Source organism: Lontra canadensis, unplaced genomic scaffold, assembly GCF_010015895.1.
Source record: "Lontra canadensis isolate GAN:19392208 unplaced genomic scaffold, GSC_riverotter_1.0 scaffold5, whole genome shotgun sequence".
Taxonomy (NCBI): domain Eukaryota; kingdom Metazoa; phylum Chordata; class Mammalia; order Carnivora; family Mustelidae; genus Lontra; species Lontra canadensis.
Genome location: NW_022630999.1, coordinates 38,598,609 through 38,621,429, shown reverse-complemented (window position 1 = coordinate 38,621,429; position 22,821 = coordinate 38,598,609). Strand labels below are relative to the sequence as shown.

At 55.5% G+C, this 22,821-nt stretch overlaps 2 protein-coding genes across 2 annotated transcripts in view; one reads left to right on the top strand and one right to left on the bottom strand.

The window, feature by feature from the left end:
* The first annotated feature begins 415 nt into the window (after positions 1-415).
* GPRIN1 (G protein regulated inducer of neurite outgrowth 1) lies at positions 416-10,386 on the top strand. Its single transcript, XM_032851991.1, has 2 exons — positions 416-598; positions 7,237-10,386. The coding sequence occupies exons 1-2, from the start codon at positions 416-418 to the stop codon at positions 10,261-10,263; spliced, it is 3,210 nt and encodes a 1,069-aa protein (XP_032707882.1). The 3' UTR covers positions 10,264-10,386.
* Positions 10,387-11,181: 795 nt separating this feature from the next.
* CDHR2 (cadherin related family member 2) overlaps positions 11,182-22,821 on the bottom strand; it is a 37,017-nt gene continuing 25,377 nt past the window's right edge. The window contains exons 17-33 of the mRNA XM_032851881.1: positions 22,299-22,538; positions 19,887-19,956; positions 19,134-19,739; positions 18,451-18,522; positions 17,984-18,033; positions 16,524-16,675; positions 16,304-16,412; positions 16,124-16,212; positions 15,592-15,660; positions 15,405-15,482; positions 15,252-15,312; positions 15,044-15,168; positions 14,416-14,529; positions 14,254-14,334; positions 13,810-13,867; positions 13,624-13,692; positions 11,182-11,492 (exon numbers count right to left, since the gene is read on the bottom strand). Of these exons, the coding sequence (XP_032707772.1) occupies positions 11,358-11,492; positions 13,624-13,692; positions 13,810-13,867; positions 14,254-14,334; positions 14,416-14,529; positions 15,044-15,168; positions 15,252-15,312; positions 15,405-15,482; positions 15,592-15,660; positions 16,124-16,212; positions 16,304-16,412; positions 16,524-16,675; positions 17,984-18,033; positions 18,451-18,522; positions 19,134-19,739; positions 19,887-19,956; positions 22,299-22,538 (2,178 nt within the window). The 3' untranslated portion in view covers positions 11,182-11,357. The remainder of the gene's footprint in view (positions 11,493-13,623; positions 13,693-13,809; positions 13,868-14,253; positions 14,335-14,415; positions 14,530-15,043; positions 15,169-15,251; positions 15,313-15,404; positions 15,483-15,591; positions 15,661-16,123; positions 16,213-16,303; positions 16,413-16,523; positions 16,676-17,983; positions 18,034-18,450; positions 18,523-19,133; positions 19,740-19,886; positions 19,957-22,298; positions 22,539-22,821) is intronic.

Sequence of the window (22,821 nt, the reverse complement as noted above, 5' to 3'; positions counted from 1 at the left end):
GCCAAGGCGGAGGCGGGAAATTTCCGCGCAGGGGGAGCTCGGAGATCGCGCCGACCTGCCTCCCTATACAAGCGCAGCGTGCCCTTGGACAAGTGGCTTTCCCTGTCTGAGTCCCAATTTCTTCCTCGGTGAAACTAGTAGAGGGAGTTCGCGGGGCTGGATTGAGTGAGATCTGACAGGCTACGCGCCCCGCCCGCAACAGGAGCGCAGCAAATGGGCAGGCGCTCCGCCCCTCAGTCTCCCTGTCTGTGAAATGGGAACCGGGTCGAGGAGGGCGGGGAACCCAGGAGCCCCCCGACCTCGGTGAGGAGCGCCAGGCGAGGGGCGCCCCTCCCTCCATCCATCCCTCGGGCTTCCTCTTCCTCGCCGGCACCGCCCCCTCCCGGCTTCGGAGGCCTCCAGTCGGCCAGCGCGCATGCCCGGGGCGGGGCGCGAGGCGGGAGCGCGGAGCGCGGAGCGGGCGCGGGGGACGGCGGCGCGGAGTCCGCGGGTCCGCCCGCCAGCCCCGCCGGAGGCAGCCGAGGCCGCTCGGGCGGCGGCGGCAGCCGTGGGAGCCGGAGCGCAGCACGCTAAGGAAACGGAGCGGCAGCACTGTCGGGTAAGCGCCTAGCCTGCACCTGCTGCCCGCTACGGGCGGGGGACATCGACCCCATTCCTCGGCTCCCGGCGGCCCCGGAGCCGCTGTCCAGGGTCCTCGAACCACCTGGGTGGCGGGGCTCGCGCACCATGCGTGGCGTGTGCCCAGCTTGCGCCCGGGGTGTATGTGTGCGCGCGCGGCCGGGGGCGGCGGGTGTCCATTTCCAGGCTCCTAGCCTGGGCGGGGCGGGGGCGGGTCCCGCAGCAGCGGGCCGGGCACTGGAGGGGTCCTGAGGGCCGGCCCGCCCTGTGTGTAGGACCGGACCCCGCGCCCCGCCTCGCCGCGTGCGGCCGCATTGTTCGACAGGGCTGTGCGGGAGGGGGCGCTTCCCGCCACCGCGGGGAAGGGGGTCCGCCCGCGTTGATTCATTCCCCCCCGCCCCGGAGAGAGCTCTGTGCTCGAGTGGCTCCCCTGGAACCACCGGCACCACTGAGCACACTCGCTGTCGCACACTCAGTGTGCCACACACTCTGGGGAACCATCACACACCCCATCACACACTTACCGCGTTCGCACACCGGCATCTCTCTCCTGGATGAGGCCACGATCTTCATACACACACACACACACACACACACACACACACACACGGGCCCTTGGTCATTCCATCACACTCATACACACGGCCACCTGTACACCCACCCAGTACACCAAGTAGGAGCCTTGCGTATACACCCAGGCATAGCTACGCATTCATACCAGACATTGCCTATCACAGCACACTCAACAATACTCCCTTATCACAACACACTCCCAGCCACCCTGCTCTGGCTTGCTTTTCCCTATTCACACTTGCTCATGGTGTCCCTCTTGCAGCCCTAGACCCTGGAGTAGGCTATGCACACGCTTCCTCTCCCATACTCCCCATCTCTAGCTTGCTGCCCATCCCCTGCACTCCTTTAGCTCAAGTGTGCACGCCCCTGCAAGTCTACTCTTGCCCTCCTGTGGATGAATGGATGGATGGTCTGGGGGCCACTTCTGGAAAAAGGTATGGCTCTCACCCTTTGTTACACTCTTTCCCCCGTCCAGTCCCAGGCAGGAGGCTTTGCTGCACCAAGGCTACTGGGAGCCAAGGGGCCGAGAGAGTGAGGGGCAGCAGACCAGGATTGTCGGAGACACACACACAGACACACACTCACACCTGCTGAAGCACTGCCAGCCTTTGTTGGTCTTGTCACATGGGAGGCGGTGTTTGCAGGTGCCTGGCAGCTTGGGCTTCTTATCGGGAAGAAATCCTAGAGAAGAAGGAAAGGGCTGGCGAGGTCCCGGGGCCAGAATAAACATCCACAGAGGCTCTTCTGCCCAGGATTGGGGCATAAGGCCCTCTGTGTACATCCAGGTCAGCTCTCTATGAGAGACCCTGAGGTCTCTCATGCTCACACCCACAGGGTCTAAGTGGCCCCCACAAGATGTAAATGCACAGGACATTCTGCATATATGAGTCGCATGTATACACACCAAGGTCTTCTTCAGCAGAATGCAGGAGCCAGGTGCTGGCTTTCCAGGCTAGCCTAAGCTGGCACGGGCATTGACAAGCAGTCTTCACAATCAGGTCACATAAGCGTGCAGGCTCATCTGTTCATCTTGGTGGGTGTGTGCAAGTGGGGACACTCATGCTTCCTCGGGTCCAGGGGATTGGGAGGACCCTTGGTTTGGCCCCAAAGAACAGAAAGGAGCTTTAAGAGCCAAGCATCAGTGTCCAAAATCTTAGCGGATACAAGCAGAAAGAACCCAGGCTTTGGGTTCAGACACAACAGGCTTTGAACTACAGCCTCCTGCACCAGCTGCTTACCCTTGTCAAGCCTTTTCTCCCTCTGACCTCAGTGTGCGCATCTGTGAAATGGGATGATAATGCCCCCTCATGAAATCATGGTGGAGTCTAGACGACCAAATGAGTCTGAGAGTGCTGGGCCCAGGGCTGAGCCCAGAGTGGGAGAGCGATGGAACTGGGTTGCAGTGGGAGGGCTGGGCACAAAGAGGGGCACCCCAGGCCTGGGCTGCCTCTTGGAGAAGTGGCTCGAGGATACTGAGGATCCCTTGAGAGCCAGGAAGCACCCAGTAGAACTGTGAGCAGCAGAGTCTGAGAGTGGTTTCTTGGCAGATCTTAAACCCAGGGCTGGGCCAACAATTCTAGATATAACTGCATCCCTTCCCCCGTCTCAGAGACTGAGGCCCAGACCGTGGAAATACTCACTCAAATTCAAGGAGCAAGTCAATGAATGACCAAGCTGGTGCCTGACCCCACCTCTTTCTTTTTTATGCCCTGGCCAGGCTCTTCATCCCTACCCCAGACCTTCTTCTGTGTCCAAGAACTGCACTTTGGGAACCAAGAAGCCAACATTTTCCAGGGGGGTTTTCAGAGGAGACGTGTTACCAGCTGGGCCATGCCTGCCTCTCAGTTTCCTCTTCTGGAAAATAACACAGCACCTGCCTGGCAGGTGGATGAGGTCTGCATAGAGTAAACGTACTAAAGGCTTGATGTGTGAGGTCACCTCCCACCCTTCTCAGCATCTAAGTCAAGGGTCAAAACTCAGGGGGCTATAGGCCAGGCGGATGCCTACAGGAGGGGCTGGCTATAAGAAAAACCAGTCAGTGACCGAGAGCAATGTGAAGTCTGCCCCGGTGTCCAGGACACATAGGGAGGGGTGGAGATTGGGGCTAATTGGGGAGTACACCCCCATCCAAGAAGGCAGCCACTGCTTGGCTCCTGCTGACTGTTGCCACGCAGGAAGCATGCTCAGATTGCCAAATTTTAGTTTTCCAAGAGAATCTGGAAATCTGATTTTCACATGAAATCTTTGAATTTTTAAATATTGATCAGTTAATGCCTTTAAAATTTTCCTTTTAGCACTCTGGGTCAAACAAGCAGGTCTGAGGGCTAGATTCTTCCAGTTTGCACCTCTGCTACAGGCTGTCCATCCCCTGCCCCCTCTGGGGAGCACAGCTGGGCTCTGACAGGCTTGAGTAGATAAAAACAGGCCTTCCATGTACACAACCCAGCCCTACAGCGAGCAGAGCCCCACACACCCCTCATCTTCTCTAATCCTCACAGCAGCCTCGTGGGAGCAGGGGCGGCTTTCTCAGGGTCCCCAGTGAGGAGAAGAGACTTGTCTCAGCTCATAGAACTGCTAAGTGGGGAAATGCTTCACCTCTCTCCCCTTCTCAACCTCACTCCAGCCACTCTGGCCTTTTCACGGCTGCCTCACATGCTGGCTCCTCAGAGGGGCCTTCCTCAGCCAGGTGTGTAAGGCAGCTGACCCCACCCCCATAGTCTCACAAGTCCCTCGGCTCAATTTCCAAAGCCAGGTACCCCATTGTCCTCTGCAAGGGGTAGACTGCTTCAACTCTAGTGTCCCCATTTTGGTGATGACCCCCATCCGCCCCAGTCCCATAAGCCCAAAGCCTGGGGGACACAGTAGTGAATTGTATCAGCTCAATCCCCATCCAGTGACTCAAGGTCTAGGCAGGGACCTGGAGGTCTAAAGGGCAGAGTGACATGTGTCTGGTTAGGGGAAGAACAAGAGGCCATAGGAACTCCTAGGAAGCTGGTGGGCAAAGAAAGCTCACTGGAGCAGGAGACATTTGAACTGGGACCTGAAGGTTTAATGGGAGTCAGGCAACTGTTTAGAGGCTAAGGTGAGAGAAACTGTGAAGCCACGGGTGAGCCCAGAGAGGTTATCACGCATGCGACACCTGTGTGTGCCCACACGTGTGTGCGTGTTTGTACCTACTTTGAGGAATGCGTCCTGAAAGATAAAACTTAGTGGGTAAGTGAGTACACAGGGGCTTGGGAGCACATGATAGGATTGGACTTGACCCTAAAGGCAATAGGGAGTCATTAAGGTTTCTCCCCCACCCCCCATTTAAAAAAAAAAAAAAAGTAATATATGCACACATAACCACAATTTCATGCATTGCAAAGGGGCATACCAAAAAAAAAAGTCTCTTCCACCTCCAGATCCCTGGTCTCACTTCCCAGAGGCAATTGCTACTAAGTTTTATGGGTTTCCTTCCAGAAATTTTCTCTTTATAAATAAACCCATATATGTGTATCTGTCCTTTTTTCTTGTCTGCATGCATGGAATCCCACCAGCCCAAGCTTTTTTCACTTAATTTATCTTAGGCATCATTCCTTATCACTCCACACTTTCTGACAGCTGTGGGGGGCGGGAATTTCATGAGGCAGTCCCATATTTAATGAACCGGCTTCCTGTTTTTTTCTCATCACCAGCCATGTTCTCGTGCATCCATCTTCAAGACCGTTCCTGGAGGTGGGCTTGCTGATCTAAATGCCAAGTGCATTGTAAACTTCTATAGGAACTGACAAATGTCTTTCCAAAAAGATTACAGCTAATTTACTTCCCTAGCAAGAGCAAGGAGGAGTTGGAGACAAAGAGGGGCATGGTAGACCAACATCTTAAAAAGATCATTCAGTCATTCATTTAACAAATATGTCTAGGGGGTTACTTGCTTACTATATGCCAGTCATTGTTCTCAACCCTGAGGGTATATAAGTAAATACTACAAAGTTCCTATCCTGTTGGAGCTGACAGTCTAATGGGAGAGACAAACCATGTGTAATAAACAACGGTATGTAATATATCACTGGTGACGGGTTCTGTGAAAAAAAGCCGTGCAAGGCAGAGGGAATGGAGAGTGCCAACCAGTGCTGGGGAGGAGGGGTCAGGAAAAGCCACAGGGAGCAGACCATGCAGATTTTAGGAGGGTAAGCATTCCACAGAGGAAAGAGCCAGTGCAAAAGCCCCAGGGCAGCGTGCATCCAAGGATCAGCAAGGCAGCCAGTGTGACTGAAGCAGCATGATCGGGAAAAAGTGGTAGGAGACAAGGCCAAGATCAGTGATGGGGCCAGAAGGTGCAGGGACATGTAAGGAGTTTACTTTTACTTGGCATGGCATGAGGAGCTACGGCATGGCTCTGAGCAGAGGAGAGATGGGCTACCTTGGGTCTTACTAAATTCTTCCAGCTGCTGTGTTGAGGATGAACCGTATGGGTTGAAGGAAAAAGCCAGGATAAGCCAGGAGGGAGATAGTCCAAGTTCAGCTCAGGAGAGTGGCCAAGTTCCGGCTGTATTTTGAAGGGAGATCCGTCATGTTTTCCTGATGGATGGGACGTGGGGTGTGCAAGAAAAGTCAAGGGTGATTCTAGGGCTTTTGGCCTGAGCACTAGTGAGATAGCTTTGGGAAGGAGGGTGGGTGGAGCAGGTTTGGGGGGAATCCAGCACGCTGCTCACTCTGGCTGCCGGCGTGTGGTGGGATGAAGTTGCTCGCAGATCCAGCTACCTGCCAGCCCCTCTCCCCAATGTTCCCCAGACACTGCACACTCAGCTTGTCTAAAACACAGCTCCCCATTTCCCCAGATTTCCTGCCTCACCCCCACCCCCAACCCTGGCCAGAATCCCACGGGCCACCCCTACTGCCACCCTCTGCAGCCGGCTGGCTCCTGTCGGTTTTCCCCAGGATCTCTCAGTTCTCCCAGCTCTCATCTCTTGGACCTTTACTGTACCAGCTCTCATCTAGATTATTGCAGAGAAGGGCTGGGTGAATGAAGGAAGAATTGGAAGAAGAAGAGATTAAAGAATGGTTGGCTAGCCCCTCTGCTCCCGCCTCCACACCATCCCAGAGCGGTCTTTGAAATCTCACATTTCAGACTATGTCCCTTCCCAACTATAAATCATCCACATCTTCCCAGGGCCTGCACAGACCAAAACTGCAGTCCACAGATATATTTTATTTGACCCACGTGGTGTTTTTCTTTTTTGATCTCGATTTAGGATGTTTCATGTTGAAGTTCTGGATCTCCTGCTACTCGCTGATACTATGGGGATGAATCTGTCCAGAACAGTGCTTGGCTAGCAGAGGAGAGGCTCCCGCCTTAGGGCATACCCTCTCTGCTTTGCAAACTTTCCCTGCCACTCCCTATTATTCTCTACCCAGCCTGGTTCCCTCACTTAAATTACCCTCCTGGCCCCTATGGCACCAGAGTTTGTGACCTCTGTCCTAGAAGACAAAAGTGTAACTGCAGAGTAGCATGCCGAATGGGGTGGGCTGACAAGGAAGACAAAGGATATATGCTGCATGGGGTGAAGACTGATGAAGTTGAAAAGTCAGACCATGAGGGTCCCTGGGTGGCACAGTCTGTTAAGCGTCCGACACTTGGTGTCAGCTCAGGTCGTGATCTCAGGGTCATGGGATTGAGGCCCCCATCAGGCTCCTAGCTCAGTGCAGAGTCTGTATGAGGCTCTCTCTCTCTCTCTCTCCCCCTATGCCCCCCTCCATGTTCTGTCTCCTTCTCTCTCTTAAATAAGCAAATTTTTTTTTTAGAAAGAAGTTACACTGTGGCCAAGTTGTGAAGGGCCTTGAATGCCATTTTAGGAAGTTTGACCTTTATCTAGAGGGCCACTGGGAGCAGAGAAGCAGGGGAGTGATGGGGTAGGACAGAAGAGGACCAGATGGGGGCAGAGAACCCAGGGAGGAGGCCCAGCTACTAGGAGAAGGGTGTGAGGGAGAAGATAGAGGCTCCTCCTCACTGGGTCTTCCCTGAGTCTGAGTCTGTTTTCTTTGTGTTTCAGAGCCAGATAGAAGCCTGGGGCACAAGTATGGTTAGGAGGGCAGTTGGGCAGTGCTGAAGACCCAACCTGGCTCCAGCTTCTTTGGAAGAACTCCAGCCCCCCAGCACCTCAGCCCACAGCCCTCTGCTGCCCACAGGATGGGAGCCTGGGGGCTGGGAACCCAGCCATGAGGGACTGCTGCCCCTCCCAGCAGAAGGCCAGCCCTGCACCCCCTAGGCACAACCCTGCCCCAAGCCCAGGCATGGACTCTAGACACAGCAGCTCCAGTGGGGCTGGGGAAGAGGCCTCTTGTTCTGAGGGCCCTGGTGGGAGCTTGGCCTGCATCCCTCCCCAAGAGGCAGCCAGCAAAGAGACACTGGGGCCACATGGAGCCTTGATCTCAGGGACACCAGAAGCCACCTTCTCTGAGAAGCCGGAGCCTGTGTCCTCAGTGAAAACTGATCCCTCATCCTTGGAGAACAGAAATCCTTTGTTTTTGGAGAAGATGGAGTCCAAGTCTTCAAAGCAGGCAGATTCCACTTCCATAGGAAAGGAAGCTGCTGGGTCCTTGAGAACGGCAGATCCTGTGTTTATAGTAAAGACAGAGCCTGCAGTCTTGGGAAAAGGGGATCCTGTGGCTTCTGGAAGGATGAATCCTGTGGCCCCAAGAAAGGAGGATCCTGGATCCTTAGGGAAGGTAGATCCTGTGTGCTCTGACAAGGTGGAACCAGTGTCCCCAGGGAAGGAGGCCCCTGTATCCTCTGCCACATCGGATCCTGAGTTCCCAAGAAAGGAGGAGCCCTGGTGCTCAGGAAAAGAGCTTCCTGTGGCCTCAGAAGAGGCGGCTCCAGCATCTGTGGGAAAGGGAGATCTTGTGTCCTTGGGAAAGAGAGCTCCTGGGCCCTCAGGAAAGATGGATCCTGGGTCCTTGGAAAACACAGATTCTGCAACTGCAGGAAAGCTAGATCCTGCCTCCTTGGCAACACTGACTCCAGGGCCATCAGGCAAAACTGGGCCCATGTCTCCGGAAATAGTGGCTCTGGGGTCCTTAGGAAGGATGGAGCCTACTCACTTGGGGATGACAGATTCTCTGTCTGTTGGAAGTGCAGAAACTGGGTCCTTGACGAAAGAGGACCCTCAGTTCCCAGGGAAGATGGAGCCTGCCTCCTCGGGAAAGGGAGATCCCATGTCGATGAACGTGACAAAAACCACGTCTGCTGGGCAGGTTGACGCTGTCTTTTCAGGAAAGATGGAACCCACGTCTTTGAAAAATGTGGATCCTGTGTCTTCAGGCAAGGTGGGTCTGGTGTCTTTGGGAAAGGTGGATCTGGTGTCCTCCGGAAAGCCAGAACCCTTGTCTCCCGGGCAGGTGACAGAAACTGTCTCATCACGAAAGGAGGACCCAGTGCCCTCCACCAAGGTAGATCCCATTTCTGTGGGAAATACAAAAACATCATCTTCTGGAAAAGCGAATCCTGAATTGAAAGGAAGGTTAGACCCTGTGCCCTCAGGTCCAGGGAATCCCAAATTCTTGGGGACAGTGGGACCCTCATCCTCTGTCAAAGCTGAGACAGTGACTGAGAGGAAAACAGAGCTGTTGTCTTCAGAGAAGGCAGGTCCTATGGGCTCTGGAATGGTGGGTCCCACAGCCTCAGGGAAGGCTGACGCCATGGCCTTGGGCAAGGCAGACACTGTGAGCAGAGGGAAGGCAGAAAGTGTTCCCCCTGGAGAAATAGACTCTGTGTCTTCTGGAAAAGTGGCCCCTGTGACTCTAGAAAAAACAGCCCCGGCACCCTTGGGAAAAGGAGAAGCTGTCCCGGAGGGAAAGATGGATCCTTTGCCCCCAGAGAAGGGGAATCCTATGAACTCCGCAAAGGTGGATCCCAGGGCCTCAGGGAAGGCAGAACCCAAGTCTGAGGGCAAAGCAGAAACAAAGCCCTTTGGGCAGGAGGGCCCTGCTTCATCGGGAAGGGCAGAGACTGCACCTCTGCGGAAGGAGAAGCCGCTGGCCTTGGAGAAAGGGGAGCCGGAAGCCTCAGGAAACATAGACCCTATTGCCTCCGGGAAGGTGGGGCCTTTGATTCCAGGGAAGGCTGAGGCCGTGCCTTCAAGAAAGGCAGAGTCCCCCTCTTCCGGGAAGTTGGGTCCCCTGCCTGTGGAGAAGGCAGAGGCCTCCTCCTCCTCCAAGCAGTCAGATGACAAACCCTACGGCCCAGGGCCTTCTCCCGCGGGGACCGGGAATGGCGGAGGCCTCTTGCAGCCAGTGCCAGAGCCCAGCGCAGAGGCCTCCGGCCTAGGCCAGAAAGACCTGGTGGCCGCTGGGGCCGAGAGAAGCCCCGGCCCGGAGGCCATAGGGCCCCCGCCTGGGCCGCGGACTCGCGACAACTTCACTAAGGCGCCGTCGTGGGAGGCGAGCGCCCCACCGCGCGAGGACGCGGGGACGCAGGCGGGCGCGCAGGCCTGCGTGTCGGTGGCCGTGAGCCCCATGTCTCCGCAGGACGGCGCGGGCGGCCCGGCCTTCAGCTTCCAGGCGGCGCCTCGCGCGTCCAGCCCCGGGCCCAGGCCACCCTCGCGCCGGGACGCGGGCCTGCAGGTGTCGCTGGGCGCCGCCGAGACGCGCTCCGTGGCCACGGGGCCCATGACGCCGCAGGCGGCGGCGCCGCCAGCAGCGCCGCCCGCCTTCCCCGAAGTGCGGGTGCGGCCGGGCTCCGCTCTGGCGGCCGCCGTGGCGCCCCAGGAGGCGGCCGAGCCGGTGCGCGACGTGAGCTGGGACGAAAAGGGCATGACGTGGGAGGTGTACGGCGCAGCCATGGAGGTGGAGGTCCTGGGCATGGCCATCCAGAAGCATCTGGAGCGACAGATCGAGGAGCACGGCCGCCAAGGGGCGCCCGCGCCGCCGCCCGCCGCCCGCCCAGGCCCTGGCCCTGGCCGTGCAGGCTCCGTGCGCGCTGCGCCCCCCGAGGGTCCCGCCAAGCGCCCGCCTGGCCTCTTCCGAGCGCTGCTGCAGAGTGTGCGCCGGCCCAGATGCTGCTCCCGAGCCGGACCCACGGCCGAGTGATCTGCTCCCCTTTTGTACGCCCGGGGTTTCCAACCTTTTCAGACTCCCTTCTTGACCCCAAGATCCTAGAAGGGATCCCCCTCGACGGGCGGGAGGCCCCCCTGAGAGGTGGGCAGCCTCTAGGGTCTTCTCATCCTCTTTTTCCCAGCCTCTTCCCCTGCCAAACTCACCAATGAACCCTCTCTACCCGGCCCCCTCATGGTCATGGGACCACGAACCCAGCCCTGACACCCCCCTGTCCCCTTCCAGCCCTCATCGCTCCCTCCCTCCCTGTCACAACTCGGGGATCTGCTCAGCAGGCCCAGAGAGCTGAGGCAGGCTCCTGAGATGTCCAGACTGGTAGGCTGAAGTCTTCAGTGGCCACCAGGTCCCCAGAACTGGAGAGACTATGTACAAAAGCTCCAAGTATGCAAGGATTGGTGTGTGAGACCCCTGAGTGTGCAAGGCTCCAAATATGGGGCCCCTGGAAGAGTGTGTGTCCATGCAGTGGGCTGGCCCCCATGGCCCGGGCATGTCTTGCATGCTGGTAGTCATCCCCAAATCCTGTCTCCCCCTCATCTGGCCCAGTCCCAGCCCTATCCACCCTCCCTGGACACTGTTCACAATTCCTGACAGCGGGAAGGCAGCTGCAGGAATGCCCGGGGGGCACAGTTGAAAGGAGAGTCTCAGACAGGTCTGGGAATCACAGTCAGAAGCTCATGGAAGGTCTTGGGTCCCAGGCAGCCTCGCAGCTGGTCTTGGGTATTGGGGGCAGGACAGAGAGCTCACTTTATAACCACAGTCCTCCTTTAAAGGCTGCCCTCTCTCCTTCGTCCCTGTGTGTTGTGAGCCCCACAAGTCCCTTGTGACCACTCAATACCCTTGTCCCCACCCCTCCAGCCACAGTTTTTGGCTACAAACTGTCACAATATACATTGGTAATAAAATTGTCCCCCAATTCTTGGCAGGTGTGATTGCCTACAAGCAGAAGGGGACAGAGTAGCGTGATATATTAATGCATTTAGAGAGGGGTAGGTGTGGTTTGGGGTGACAAGACTTCTTCCGAGGTAGATCACCATGGGGGGCTCTGCAGCAAGGGTCCTGTGGCAGGGACATCACAGGTCTGTGGTGTCCAGGCCAGCATTGGTGAAGGACAGCTCCTGCTGTCCACCTCTGTCCATCTTCCTTCCTGACAGCACCATGCCCAGTGGCTCTGTATCTAGCTCCCTCAGACTGTGTAGGGCTTCCTTCTGTGGGGAGAAGGAGGGAAGGTGTGAAGGGCAGAGATAGGGTGATTTTTCCCAGTCTGTAAGGGACTCTTCAACCCATGACAGATGGCTGCTTAACTGCAGTCCCACATGCTCTTCCTGGGGCCTGTTTCTTGGCTGTGTCCCAGAGGTGACCATGACCACTAGTGGTGCAGATGGGCTCAGGTGAACAGGTGAAGGGGTGGACCTGAGGGGGGAAGTCTCCTCTGGCCTTTGCCTGACCCACGGACACAGCAGGACTTCGGTGTTGTTCTCAGTCCTGAATAATAGCAGGCTCAGTGTCCTGTGCCAAGAAGTCAGTCCAATCCAGTTCCTGCCACCTGTACCCCAAGGCCAGCACTGTGCTGGGCGCAGTCCATGACCTGAAGTACCCACAGGAGACCCCTGAGGCAGGGATCCTGTACCGCACTTTACAGATGTGGAAACTGAGGCTCAGAGGGCTCTCATGGCCAGGAAGAGGCAGAGCAGGGTTTGGATCACTGGGTCTTGATGGCCCTAAAGACTGTCCGTTGCTGCCCCTGGTTGAATCTGGCATCTCCCTGTGCCACCCTCAAAGGGCCACGTCACACCCAGGGTCCCACCTGCAGCTCATCATGGTACATGCTCATCTTCCTGCCTTTCCTCTTCCCCCTTCCCTTGCAACTTGCCACAAACTCAAACCTCCTCACAAGGGTGCCCTCCTGTGGAGCCTGCCCCAAGCTCAGCTCCACCAACACAGAGACACCTCTGGGGGCAGAGCCCCTGCCACCATTCTCCCCCGGGCATTCCACGGGTTTTTTCTGGACTAGGGCTTTTCCAGTCCCTGAAAAACAGTGGAACATCCGAGGGGCCCCAGGAAGGACTAAACAGGGCTCCCCCGAGTCCTCACCGTAGACCCCCAGTGGGAGCCATTAGTGCAGTGCAGCCTAGGACAATTCAAACTGTCCTTGGAGACGGGAGACCTGAGTTCTGGTCTGCCCTTGCCTTGCAAGCTTCCTGACCTCAGGCAGGTCAGCCCCAGAGCCTTCTGGCCTTGGTTGCTTGTGAAGGTTGCATTAGATCACCTCTCAGGTCTCTCAGACCTTCCACACAAACATTTACGGAGGTTTTGGGTGAGTTAGGGCACCAAGAGATCCTCAGAAAAAGGTCCCACCTGTGTTCCTCACCCAGAGACTGCAGCGCCCACCCGCTGTTGAAGGAGAGATGGTAGAGTCTGGGCAACTTCTCTGAGTTATAACAACCTCTGTCATCCTAGGACGGTCTTGTCTCTTTTCTGGCTTTTGAAGGCTCTCAGTGGCCCAGCCTCTCCCCTTCTCTAGACTCCTCTCTCAGTCTCCCTGCCCTTCCCAGCCCAAAAGCCCAGCCCCACCGGGAACCTCCAATGCCACTCCCCTGTAGGGGTCTGTCTTGGCCTCCACCAGGGGCCACCAACCTGGCCACGAGTTCTCACCCACAGGACTGTTCTCTTCTTCCTCAGTTCCCCCCAGACATATTCATTGAAGTTTTGGCCCCAAACCATCTTCAACCAGAGATGAACCATCCACCCCAAGGCCTTCAGCACTGCCTGGCCTCCCGGATTGCCATCCGTGACCTCCATCTTTGGGGGCCCATTTGGTGGCCTCCATGCTACAGCCAGATCCCTGTGCAACACCCCCCCACACCCCACCTGCTGATCTCCTCCCTGGTTCTCTATCCTGCACATTAGAATGTCAAGAGCTTTAACGACACACCCAAGCAGGTTGGATCCCCACCCATTGGATCAGAATCTCCAGGCTGTGACACCACATCTGCACTTCTAAAGAGTTCCCCCCATGCGATTCTAGTTAGCAGCCCAGGCTGTGCGCACTGTTGATCTAATTGAACCATCTCCCCTACTGAACAAATAACAGCACAGCTATTTATGTGAGCCTCCCTTCTCTCCTTTACTAGTCTATGTCCACCTCTGGATTTCTTCCCTGCACCCCGCCAGCTTTCATACAAAGGTATAAACAGAAGGAACCAGATTTTTTAGCTCTTGCTTCATACCAGGTAGTTTTCATACCTGCTCTAACTTCACTCTCAAAAAGCCCTGCATGTTTAGTGTTCCAATCTCCATTTACAGAACAGAAAACAGAACCAGAGGGAAGTCACCCACCTCAAGTCTCAGTGAACCAGTAGAAGAGCAAAGGTTGGGTCCCATCCAAGGCTGTGGGCTTCCCAGGGCCTAGTGTGGAGACATGCATGTCAGCAGCAGGTCCTGCAGCTCTGTCCCGAACCCCACCCATTCCGAAAAAGACCCCATGTCAAGAAGCCCCAGGCACCAGCTCATCCCCCAGCTTGCCTTGATTATCTCCTTGTCCTTTTCCAGGTCAACAGAGTTGTCATCCAGGGAATTCAGACTGTGGGAGAGATGATGGAGCTCAGTCAGTAGCCCCAGTCTCCCCTGTCCGTGGCCAAGAACCACCATTGCCTCCACCATCATCACCATGCGACTGTCTCCATCTCCACCACCATCACCTCCACCTCCACCATTACCATCACCTCTACTACCAACACCACCACACCACCAGCACCACCAGCACCATCACCTCCACCACCACCACCACCACCATCGCCACCACCACCACCATTACCTCCACCACTACCACCTCCATCACCACCATCACCACCACCATCACCATCACCACCACCACCACCACCATCACCACCACCATCACCACCATCACCAACACCAACACCACCATCTCCATCACTGACCAGCATGGCTGTGAGGGTCTCTGCTCACCTCATGTGGTCTAGGTCACTGGAGGAGGATTGGGAATTGAAGTTCAGGTCCTTGGTGGGGAGGTCCAGCATAGGGTTGGCCCTGGAGAGAAGGCTTATTCAAGCAGTTGTGAACCTCAGACTCCCCATGGAACTTCTTACCCACTCTCTGAACCCCGCTCACCGCTCAGTGGTGTACATGTTTGTCCCAGGGATGGCAGAGGCCAAGGGCATCACCCCTGCCACTGTCTTTCGGGCCTCCTTAGCAGCCTTCACAGCCCGAAGCTTCCGGTGGTAGCTGTGGAGAGTCAGGGGCTGGGAGAGTCACTACTTTGCCTGCATGGCCACTGTGTGCCCAGTGCAGGTACTGAGAGTGTGGCTTCACAATAACCCTGGCAGGTCAGAGGGTTAGCACCATAATACCAAGGGCACAAGTAAGAGCCAGGGAAAAGAAAGGACTCCTCAAGGGTTGGCGAGTGGCAAGGCCTGGAGTCAAATCCAGATGTGGCTGCTGGCCCCAAACATATTGCAAAAGGAAAAAGAGGCAGCATTTATGAAAAGACTAGCATTTTCCTGCTCGCAGGGTGCACGTTGTGTCCTTGTGCACCTTGAGGAATCTAGCGTTGTGTTCATTCTACAAAGGAAACCGAGGCTCAGGGAGGGGAGATGACCTATCTGAGTGGTCATGACAGGTTTCAGGGGACTAAATACAGATATACCGGATGTCTAAAGCCAAGCTTTCTCTACCCACCAGATGTCTCAAAGGGTGGGAAACGTAGGGCTGGAGACACGGGGGCTGATGGGAGCAGTACCTCTTCCGGATACACACGAGGGCCATGGTCATGATCACGATGACCAGCAGCAAAGCCACTCCCAATCCTATGATGACACTGACGAGCAACTTTGGCAGGTCTGACTCCTGGCTCTCCTGGGAACCCTGGAGAAGAGGTGTGAGGGAGGTTGTGGGTGGACCTTCCCCCTCTCTGCTCTCCTCATCAGCTCCCCTGCGCTGACACTCACCAGTACCACCAGCCCCAGCTGCAGCAGCTGCATCAGTGAGTCCCGGTCATTCCGGATCATCCTAGCCACGGAGTCCAACTCAGACCCAAGGGATGCCGGCATCCCCCAGGGTTTTGCTCACCCTCCGGCCCACCCAAGGGGAGCCCCACTCACACACTCAGCTCATCAAGGGTCAGGGCTGTCCCGTTCGAGAAGACAAAATAGGCATCAAGGTAGGAACGGCCCCGGGCCCTGGAATGGGGCGGGGGTAAAGAGTAAACCGTCCGGAACCACCCAGCAGGCCCCTCATGCTGCTGCTTCTCATCTTCACTCCAGCCTATGAGAGCCTGTGGGCACTCACCGAGCTGTGGATTCCATGTCCTGAATGCTCACAACATAGACAGTAGTCCTGGTGGCCTGAGCGAGAACCCTGCAAAGGGGGCAGATGTCACTGAGGCATAGGGTAGGAGCCTTAGACTGGGTCTATGGCCAGGACTCTGCCAGGGGAATTAGGAATTGTGTGAATTAGAAAGGGACACCTCCTCTGGACAGCTTCATTGGCTACTCAGGTAGCACCTCTGTGCAGATTAGACAGGGCAGCCCCTTCCTCTGGGGTTGGGCTTATGACTTAGCGAGCAGAATGCCCCTGTGCAGTGCACAGCCTTCACAACCATACATGATGGTCCTATTTAGGCCTCTCTATCCCCAGCCAATCCTATGCTTCTAGGAGCATTGAGAGAGGAAGTGCAGGTACAGGTACAGATCGAAGACAGGGACAAAATCAAGTGTAGGTCAGGGACAGGTTTGACCTACATTCTGTCCAGGTCTTGTCAGGGATCAGACTCTAGGCCCTGTTCTTCCCCCACAGTCGCCTCTAAGCGTCCCAAACCTACGCGATAATCTTCTCCATGTTGGCGCCCACCTCCTCCTTGTTCATGGAGAACTGCAACCTGACACGATAACTTTGGTCCACAGTGAAGAGCTACAGGAGGAAGGCATGGGGAAGATGAGGCATAAGGGACCCAGGAGCTGGCAGAGGGTACCGGCGGCTAGAGGCAGGACCCAATACTCACATTCAGGGTGATTTTAGCTTCCTGAGCAGGACCCACTGAAGGTTTGTCCTGGGCCTGGACTGTCACTTGGTAGGTGCCTTGGAGAGTGGAATCAAGGTTGGTCACCAGCCTATTGAAGGTAGATGAGCATGGCTCAGTCTTGGAACCCAAACTGGAGTCCTCTGGAACTCAGTCTTGAGGCCCCGTTGACTCCCGCCCAACCAGGGGCTGCCCACGTTACTCAATGTTGCCAATGAACATGTCTGCCTCTAAAGAGGTAGTGACCCGGAAGTAGCCCTGGAAAGGGGTTGTGGCCCCATCCTTGGCGATGAAATCCACTTGGAGGATAGAGAAGAGGATGGCTCCGTTATTCCCTGAGTCATTGTCTCTGGCCTGGGAGAAAGAATGGACAACACCTAGGGGCTAGGCCAAGCAACCCTTCACCCCCAGCAGGAATCAGCAGGTGAGATGGCCTGGGCTGGTCCCAATGTTTCTATCAGCCTCCTCCAGGCCACCCCAACTAAGCAAACACTTTAAACAGTGTGCTTGCTCTGCAAATCCAGGTTTGGATGAGTCCCTGCTTCTGGCCCTCTAACTCAACAGGTTGCTGTCCAAAGTCTGTCCCATGTGGAAATCCTGTCCTGCTTTGCCCCAACCCAAAGCCACACACACACACACATACACACACATTTCCTGAACACCTACTGTGTGCACCTTCCCTTAAATCCCTCATTTCAGTGTTTACTGACATGAATACAAATTCCCTTAGCAGACCATGAAATAATTGGGGGGGGGGTCCCACAAACGTTCTTATTCATTCTAGTACCTTTTAGAGATACATAGAGCCAACACATAGACCTGTGAGTCTACTGTTCAGAATGAGACCAAAGCTGGTGTTTAAGTTTAAAAAAAAAGAGTCAATTTAAGGAAAAGGGCTCCAAGCTATGGCCACTCATGACATTGGAATGTAATTGGCTGAAGACTGGAAGACTCTTTAGGGCTTGAAAGAACCTGGAGAGAGAATTACTATCCCTATTTTATAGAGGAAACTATGGTGAGGACTCAGCTTGAAGTGGGGAAGGTTGGCCTCTTTCCACAGCAAAGGGGGGCACACACATATCACCCAACCTCTTCATCCCCACACATCACTGCCAGGAACTGCCAGCTTCTTCCAGGAGGGAAACTGAGCCCCAGAAAGGCAGGCAGCTCCCCAAGTCAGTTAAAGGGCCCACCAGAGCCAGGTTCCTGGCATGTGTGGGAGGCCTCGCTCGCCCACGTGGCATACCCAGCACCCTCTAACAAACATACTCACATCCCACATCCCATGTATAAAAATACACAGAAGTATTTTTATAATTTCACTCTGGAAATTATTTATCTGCAAGGAACTCATTTAATTTACAGCTGTTATGATTTGTCTGTATGACTCAAGAATTGTGGCATAGTGAAAAAAAATCTAGCCTGCAAATAGTTTTTATGATCATGAAATTTTTATGACAACAAAATGATAATTAATGGAGTTTAAATCCTACCAATTAGGCAAGTGTTCATCTCCATTCTGGGGTTTTCTTTTGATATGTTAGAGCCAATACATTTCCTTTTTTGTGTTAAAACAGTCTGGGGGTGGCCAAAAGGCCTGAAGGCCTTAGTCCTATCTCCTGGGGCTAACGTGATGGACAGAGGCAGGAGCTGAGGGCTTACCTGGACAGAAGCCACCTGCTGGCTGGGGACCACAAGTTCTGGGATGATAACTACAAGTGTGAATGAGAAAGGGTCAGTGGGGTCAGGGCCAGTGCCCACCCGGCTGAGTGCTGATCATAAGCCCAGCTCAGGATGCAATCCCCCCAAATCTTTCCTCAACCTCTCTACCATCAAAACCCCCATTACAACAGCCTCTGTGCCATCAGTTAGCAACTCATCCACCTCTCATTGTGCAGATGAGGAAACTGAGGCCCAGAGGGGAGGGCCTGGCCCAGGGTCTGATATTATGAGTTGGGGCAGAGCTGGGCTGAAAACTCAGATCTCCCCACTTGTTGAAACTTTGGGGGAGAGGTGGGATTGGAGGCCTTCCTTTCTCTCCACGGGCCAACTTGGGGTTGGAAGAGGGCCTATGGGAGCTGCCCGAAGGAAATCCTGGCAGAGTATGGAGGGAAAGGCTGGCCACTTACCGAAAGTCTTACTTTCAGGCAGAAAATAGGGGGCATTGTCATTCATGTCCTCGATGGTGATGGCAAGGCTTCCTACAGGAATAAGTTTGGCTGATTCTGGCCTCTCGGCCAAGGCCTGATCCAGAAGGCCTGGGCCTAAGCCATGCTCCCTGCTGCCTCCCTCCCACACATCTCCCATGCACCACCCCCTCCCCTGCTCCTGCCCGGGGGTGCCCACTCAGTTTCCTCTGGCCTTTGTGGTGGGAAGTATCCTCCCTATACCTCAGAGCGGCGAGCACTTGTCCAAGGTCATCCGGCAAGGACTGAGCCCGGCCGGGGAATGTCCCACCTGTTACTTGTTAGCTGTGTAAGCTAGGTTACTGGCACTGTGTGCCTCAGTTTCCTCATCTGTAAAATTGAACAGGGATCACCTAGCCTACCAGTAGTGTGGGAAGGACACACAGGAGGACTTTTATGGTGCCTGGCACAGCTCTCAGTGTCAGGACGGTCTCGGAGTAGGCTAGCTGTTAGTGCGGTTTTTCTAGCGACCACAGTCAGAGGTGGGCTACGAGCACAGTGACGGCTGCCCTCCCCTTCACCCTGCCTCACAAGTGGCTCTGGGCCAGGCACCATGCTAAACGCTTTACATGTGTCCTGGCCCCTATGCAGCAGCCTCCTGGGCCCGGCAGGCTGGGCCGCCTCACCGTTGTCACTGTGGGCCAGGAAGCGGGGGTCCGTGGTGATGTCCCAGGCCCGCACAACCAGAGTGACCAGGTCACAGGACTCATAGTCAATGGCCTCACTCTGACTGATGAACACTGAGCCATTGGCCAGCACGGAGAACCAGCCACGGCACAGGCTGCCCACGTTGACCCCGGCCTTGGTACAGACGACATTCACAAGTTGTATCTCCAGCTGGGACAAGGTATCCACGTCCCAGGCCACCACCTGGGCCACCATGCCATGCTGTGTGCCATTCTCAGAGACCCGGATGCCCCGGAGTGAGGTTGGGTCCAGAGTAGGGGGCTCATCGTTCACGTCCTCCACGGCCACAGAGACTCCTGCTGTGGCCTCTCTCCCCTGGGGGTCTGGGTTCTCAGCACTCACAGTCAGATTGTAGGAGGCCTGTGTCTCATAGTCCAGGCTCACATCTGAGGGCAGCCAGAGGCGGCCCTGAGCCCACCCGGACCCCAGCAACAAGCCACGCAGTACGAAGTTGTTGGCGCCGCTCCCCGACAGGATGAAGCTGATGCGGTTGTTGGCTTCCGTCTGATCCGCATCCCAGGCAGTCACCACACCCACCAGCTTGCCTGTGGAGGAGGGCAGACTGCACAGGGACCCCGGGTGCAGCCACTGGAGGCTTCCCCTGCCCTCACCTCCCTCAAGTGCCCCGGGAAGGATTTGACACCTCACCTGGCCCCTGCCCCAGTGCCCGGCCTGACCCAGAGAGGACTTACCTTGGTCCCTCTCCTTCACTGAGAAGGAGTAAACGGACTGGTTGAAGATGGGCAGGTTGTCATTAATGTCCTGCAGGCAGAGGAAATTCTGAGCACACGAACCTCAGGAGCCCCCACAGTTCAATCTCCCCAGAGCCAGTCTGAGAAGCTCGTGTTTCCTCTGACCCAAGGCACAGACTCTGTCAGCATCTCTGCACTTCACCAGTGAGAAAAGTGCCTCTGAGAGGACAGAACCAGCCCAGGGCGCACACGTGGGGCTCACAGGCCTGTGGCAGGACCTCTGGAATTGGTTAGACACTTTCAGGGAGGCCCCACTCCTCCCTGCTTCTCTGACCATGACTCAGAGCCATCTCAGACTCTGCTTTCCAGAAGGGGAGCTGAGCTCCTATTGGCGTCCCCATCTGGCCAGCTTGACTCACCATGCCTTGGATTTATTCTGTTGGTCTCACTGTTTCCACAAAGGCCCATGGCCCAGGCTTTCCCTTGTCCCCTCTTTTTGCCTGTCCTTCCTGAGCTCAGCTGACCCCAGGACCCTTGCTCTGTGCTCAGGCAGAGCTGAGCTCCAGCAACCTGCCAAGGCTCAGGCCTGGTCCTGGCCTTACACGCCCACTGTTTTCCATTCTTGCCTACCCTCTCCAGCCCTGGCCACCTACACCTACAGAGACTGACGCTGTTGTCCCTGCACAGAGCCACCTCCAACTGCTGCTTCCTCCCCAAATACTAACACAAGGGGCAGGTGCCCTTGACTTTTCCTGCCCTTCCCCGGGGCAGCCCACAGGTATCTGCTTTTGCCTTCAGCTTTTTCTAAGTAAGCGTTCAACAGACATCTATGAAAATAAAGCCGTCTCCTCCTTAACTAGGTGTGTTTTCTGCTGGCAATGTCCCAGAATGGCATGTCTGGCTCAGTGCATGCAGCCAGCCGCTTCCTAAGTCACAGGGGTGGCCGAGCTGTGGCAAATACAGTCCCACCTCTGCCTCCCATGTGACTTGACTCCTCTGAGTCTCAGTGTCTTCATCTGCAAGATGGGGTCATGGTCCCCACTCTAGGGGCGGTTGTGAAGACGAGTCTGTGGGTATGAAAGGACCTACTCACTCACTAAATGCGGTCCTGCTTTCTTCCTTCTTCATGGCCTACTTCACCCCGAGGACAGCGGAACAAGCTGACAAGTCCTAATTCGGCTCTGTTTCTCCATTTTCCCTGAGGTCTCCCTCTGATCCTTGCAGGGAAGCGGCACATCCCAACCCAGTGGCACACAGGGCTGCCCTGTGGGGTGGTGCAGGCTGTGCACTGCACAGGCCTAGGGGGCGCCATCCACATCATAGACATTGGAGAGGCACACATTTGTTACAACATTTCTTTAGAGGAAAGTGCCCTGGGGGCTGGTGGCAGCCTAAGAACCAGACAGACCGGTTTCAAAACCCCATTCTGTGGCTCTAGGCAAGACTCTCACCCTCCGTGCCTCAGTTTCTTGATCAATAAAATGGTAATCACCATCTCTATCTTGCAGGGCCAGGTGTGCTGTAAACCCTGTAAATGCTGATTTTCACCCCTTCTCTTTGCCTGTGAATGGTGGTGAGGCGATAGGAGAGTTTCAGTAGAACTTCGTGAATTATAGCTAGAACCAATAGAGTAAATAGTTCCTGCCTTATCTGTGGGAGAAACGTTCCAAGACCCCCAGCAGATACCTGGAACCTGGTACCGAGCCCTGTATGCACTATGTTTTTTCCTGAGCAAACATATCCGTGATAAAGTTTATTTTACAAATTAGGCATAGGAAGAGATAAAAAATAACTAATACTAATAGAACAATGGTAACGATATACTGTGATAGGAGTCAGTGTGAATGTGGTCTCTCTCTCTCCTCTTTCAAAATATGCGATTGTCCTGCACTCGTCCTGCTTGTCGTGCTGATGTGAGATGATGACATGCCCCCATACATGAAGAGAGGTGGACCACGTGGGTGTTGTGACGTCACTAGGCTCCCGACCTTGTGATGACCTGATATATCATAAGGGGGATCATCTTCCCAGAACGCTGTTGACCACAAGTGACCCAAACTGGGGAGAGTAAAACCATGGAATTAGGGGGCAAATGGAAACACTGAGGACCTCCCCGGGGTCTGGCACTCTGCAAAGCACCTTCCACTCCTTAACTCACTTTCTGGCATTTTTGTCACCATTTTACAGATGAGGAACTTGAGGGCACAGGGAGGCTGAGTGGTTGCCTAAAGCCCCACAACAGAGCCAGAATCCTAAACCAAGCGGCCTGCTTCCAGAACTCTCTTGCCCACCCTACTACAAAGGGCAGAAATTTGATTCCAGCTGGAGGTGTGGGGGTGCCGGCCACCTGTTGGGAGCTCCCCAACACGGGGCCCATCCTGGCATCCTGCCCACAGCTGAGCCAGACCTTACCTCCACGTTGATGGTGACGTTGACTTCGGTGCTGAGGACCGGCTCGCCGCAGTCAGACACAAGCACGGTCAGCACGATTCGGCCCCCCAGGGCAGGTTCAATGGCCTCTCGGTCCAAGGGTCCCAGGTTTCTGAGGATCCCTTTATTGGGGTCTACCGAAAAGTTATGGCTGTAGGCACCGGGCAGCAGGCTGAAATGCAGACGGCTGTTGTTGTTGTCGGGCTGGTCATCGTCCCGAGCCTATGCGAGAACCAGCATCCAGCATCAGTTATCGGGGCTTCCCAGCTCCCCAGCGCCTCCCCTGCAGCCTGGCTTTCCCCTCCAGCACCGGCCCACAAGGGCAGTAACCAGGCCTAAAGCCGGTGGGACACAGGCTCATCTCTCGGCCTCAGTGTCCCATCAAGGAGGGTCACATCAACAGCTTGCAGGATTCTGAGGTCTTCAGCCCTGAGCTCGTTCCTCGATCCCACAGACATTTACTGCACACTGCCAGATGTCCGGCCCCATTCTAGACACTAGAGCC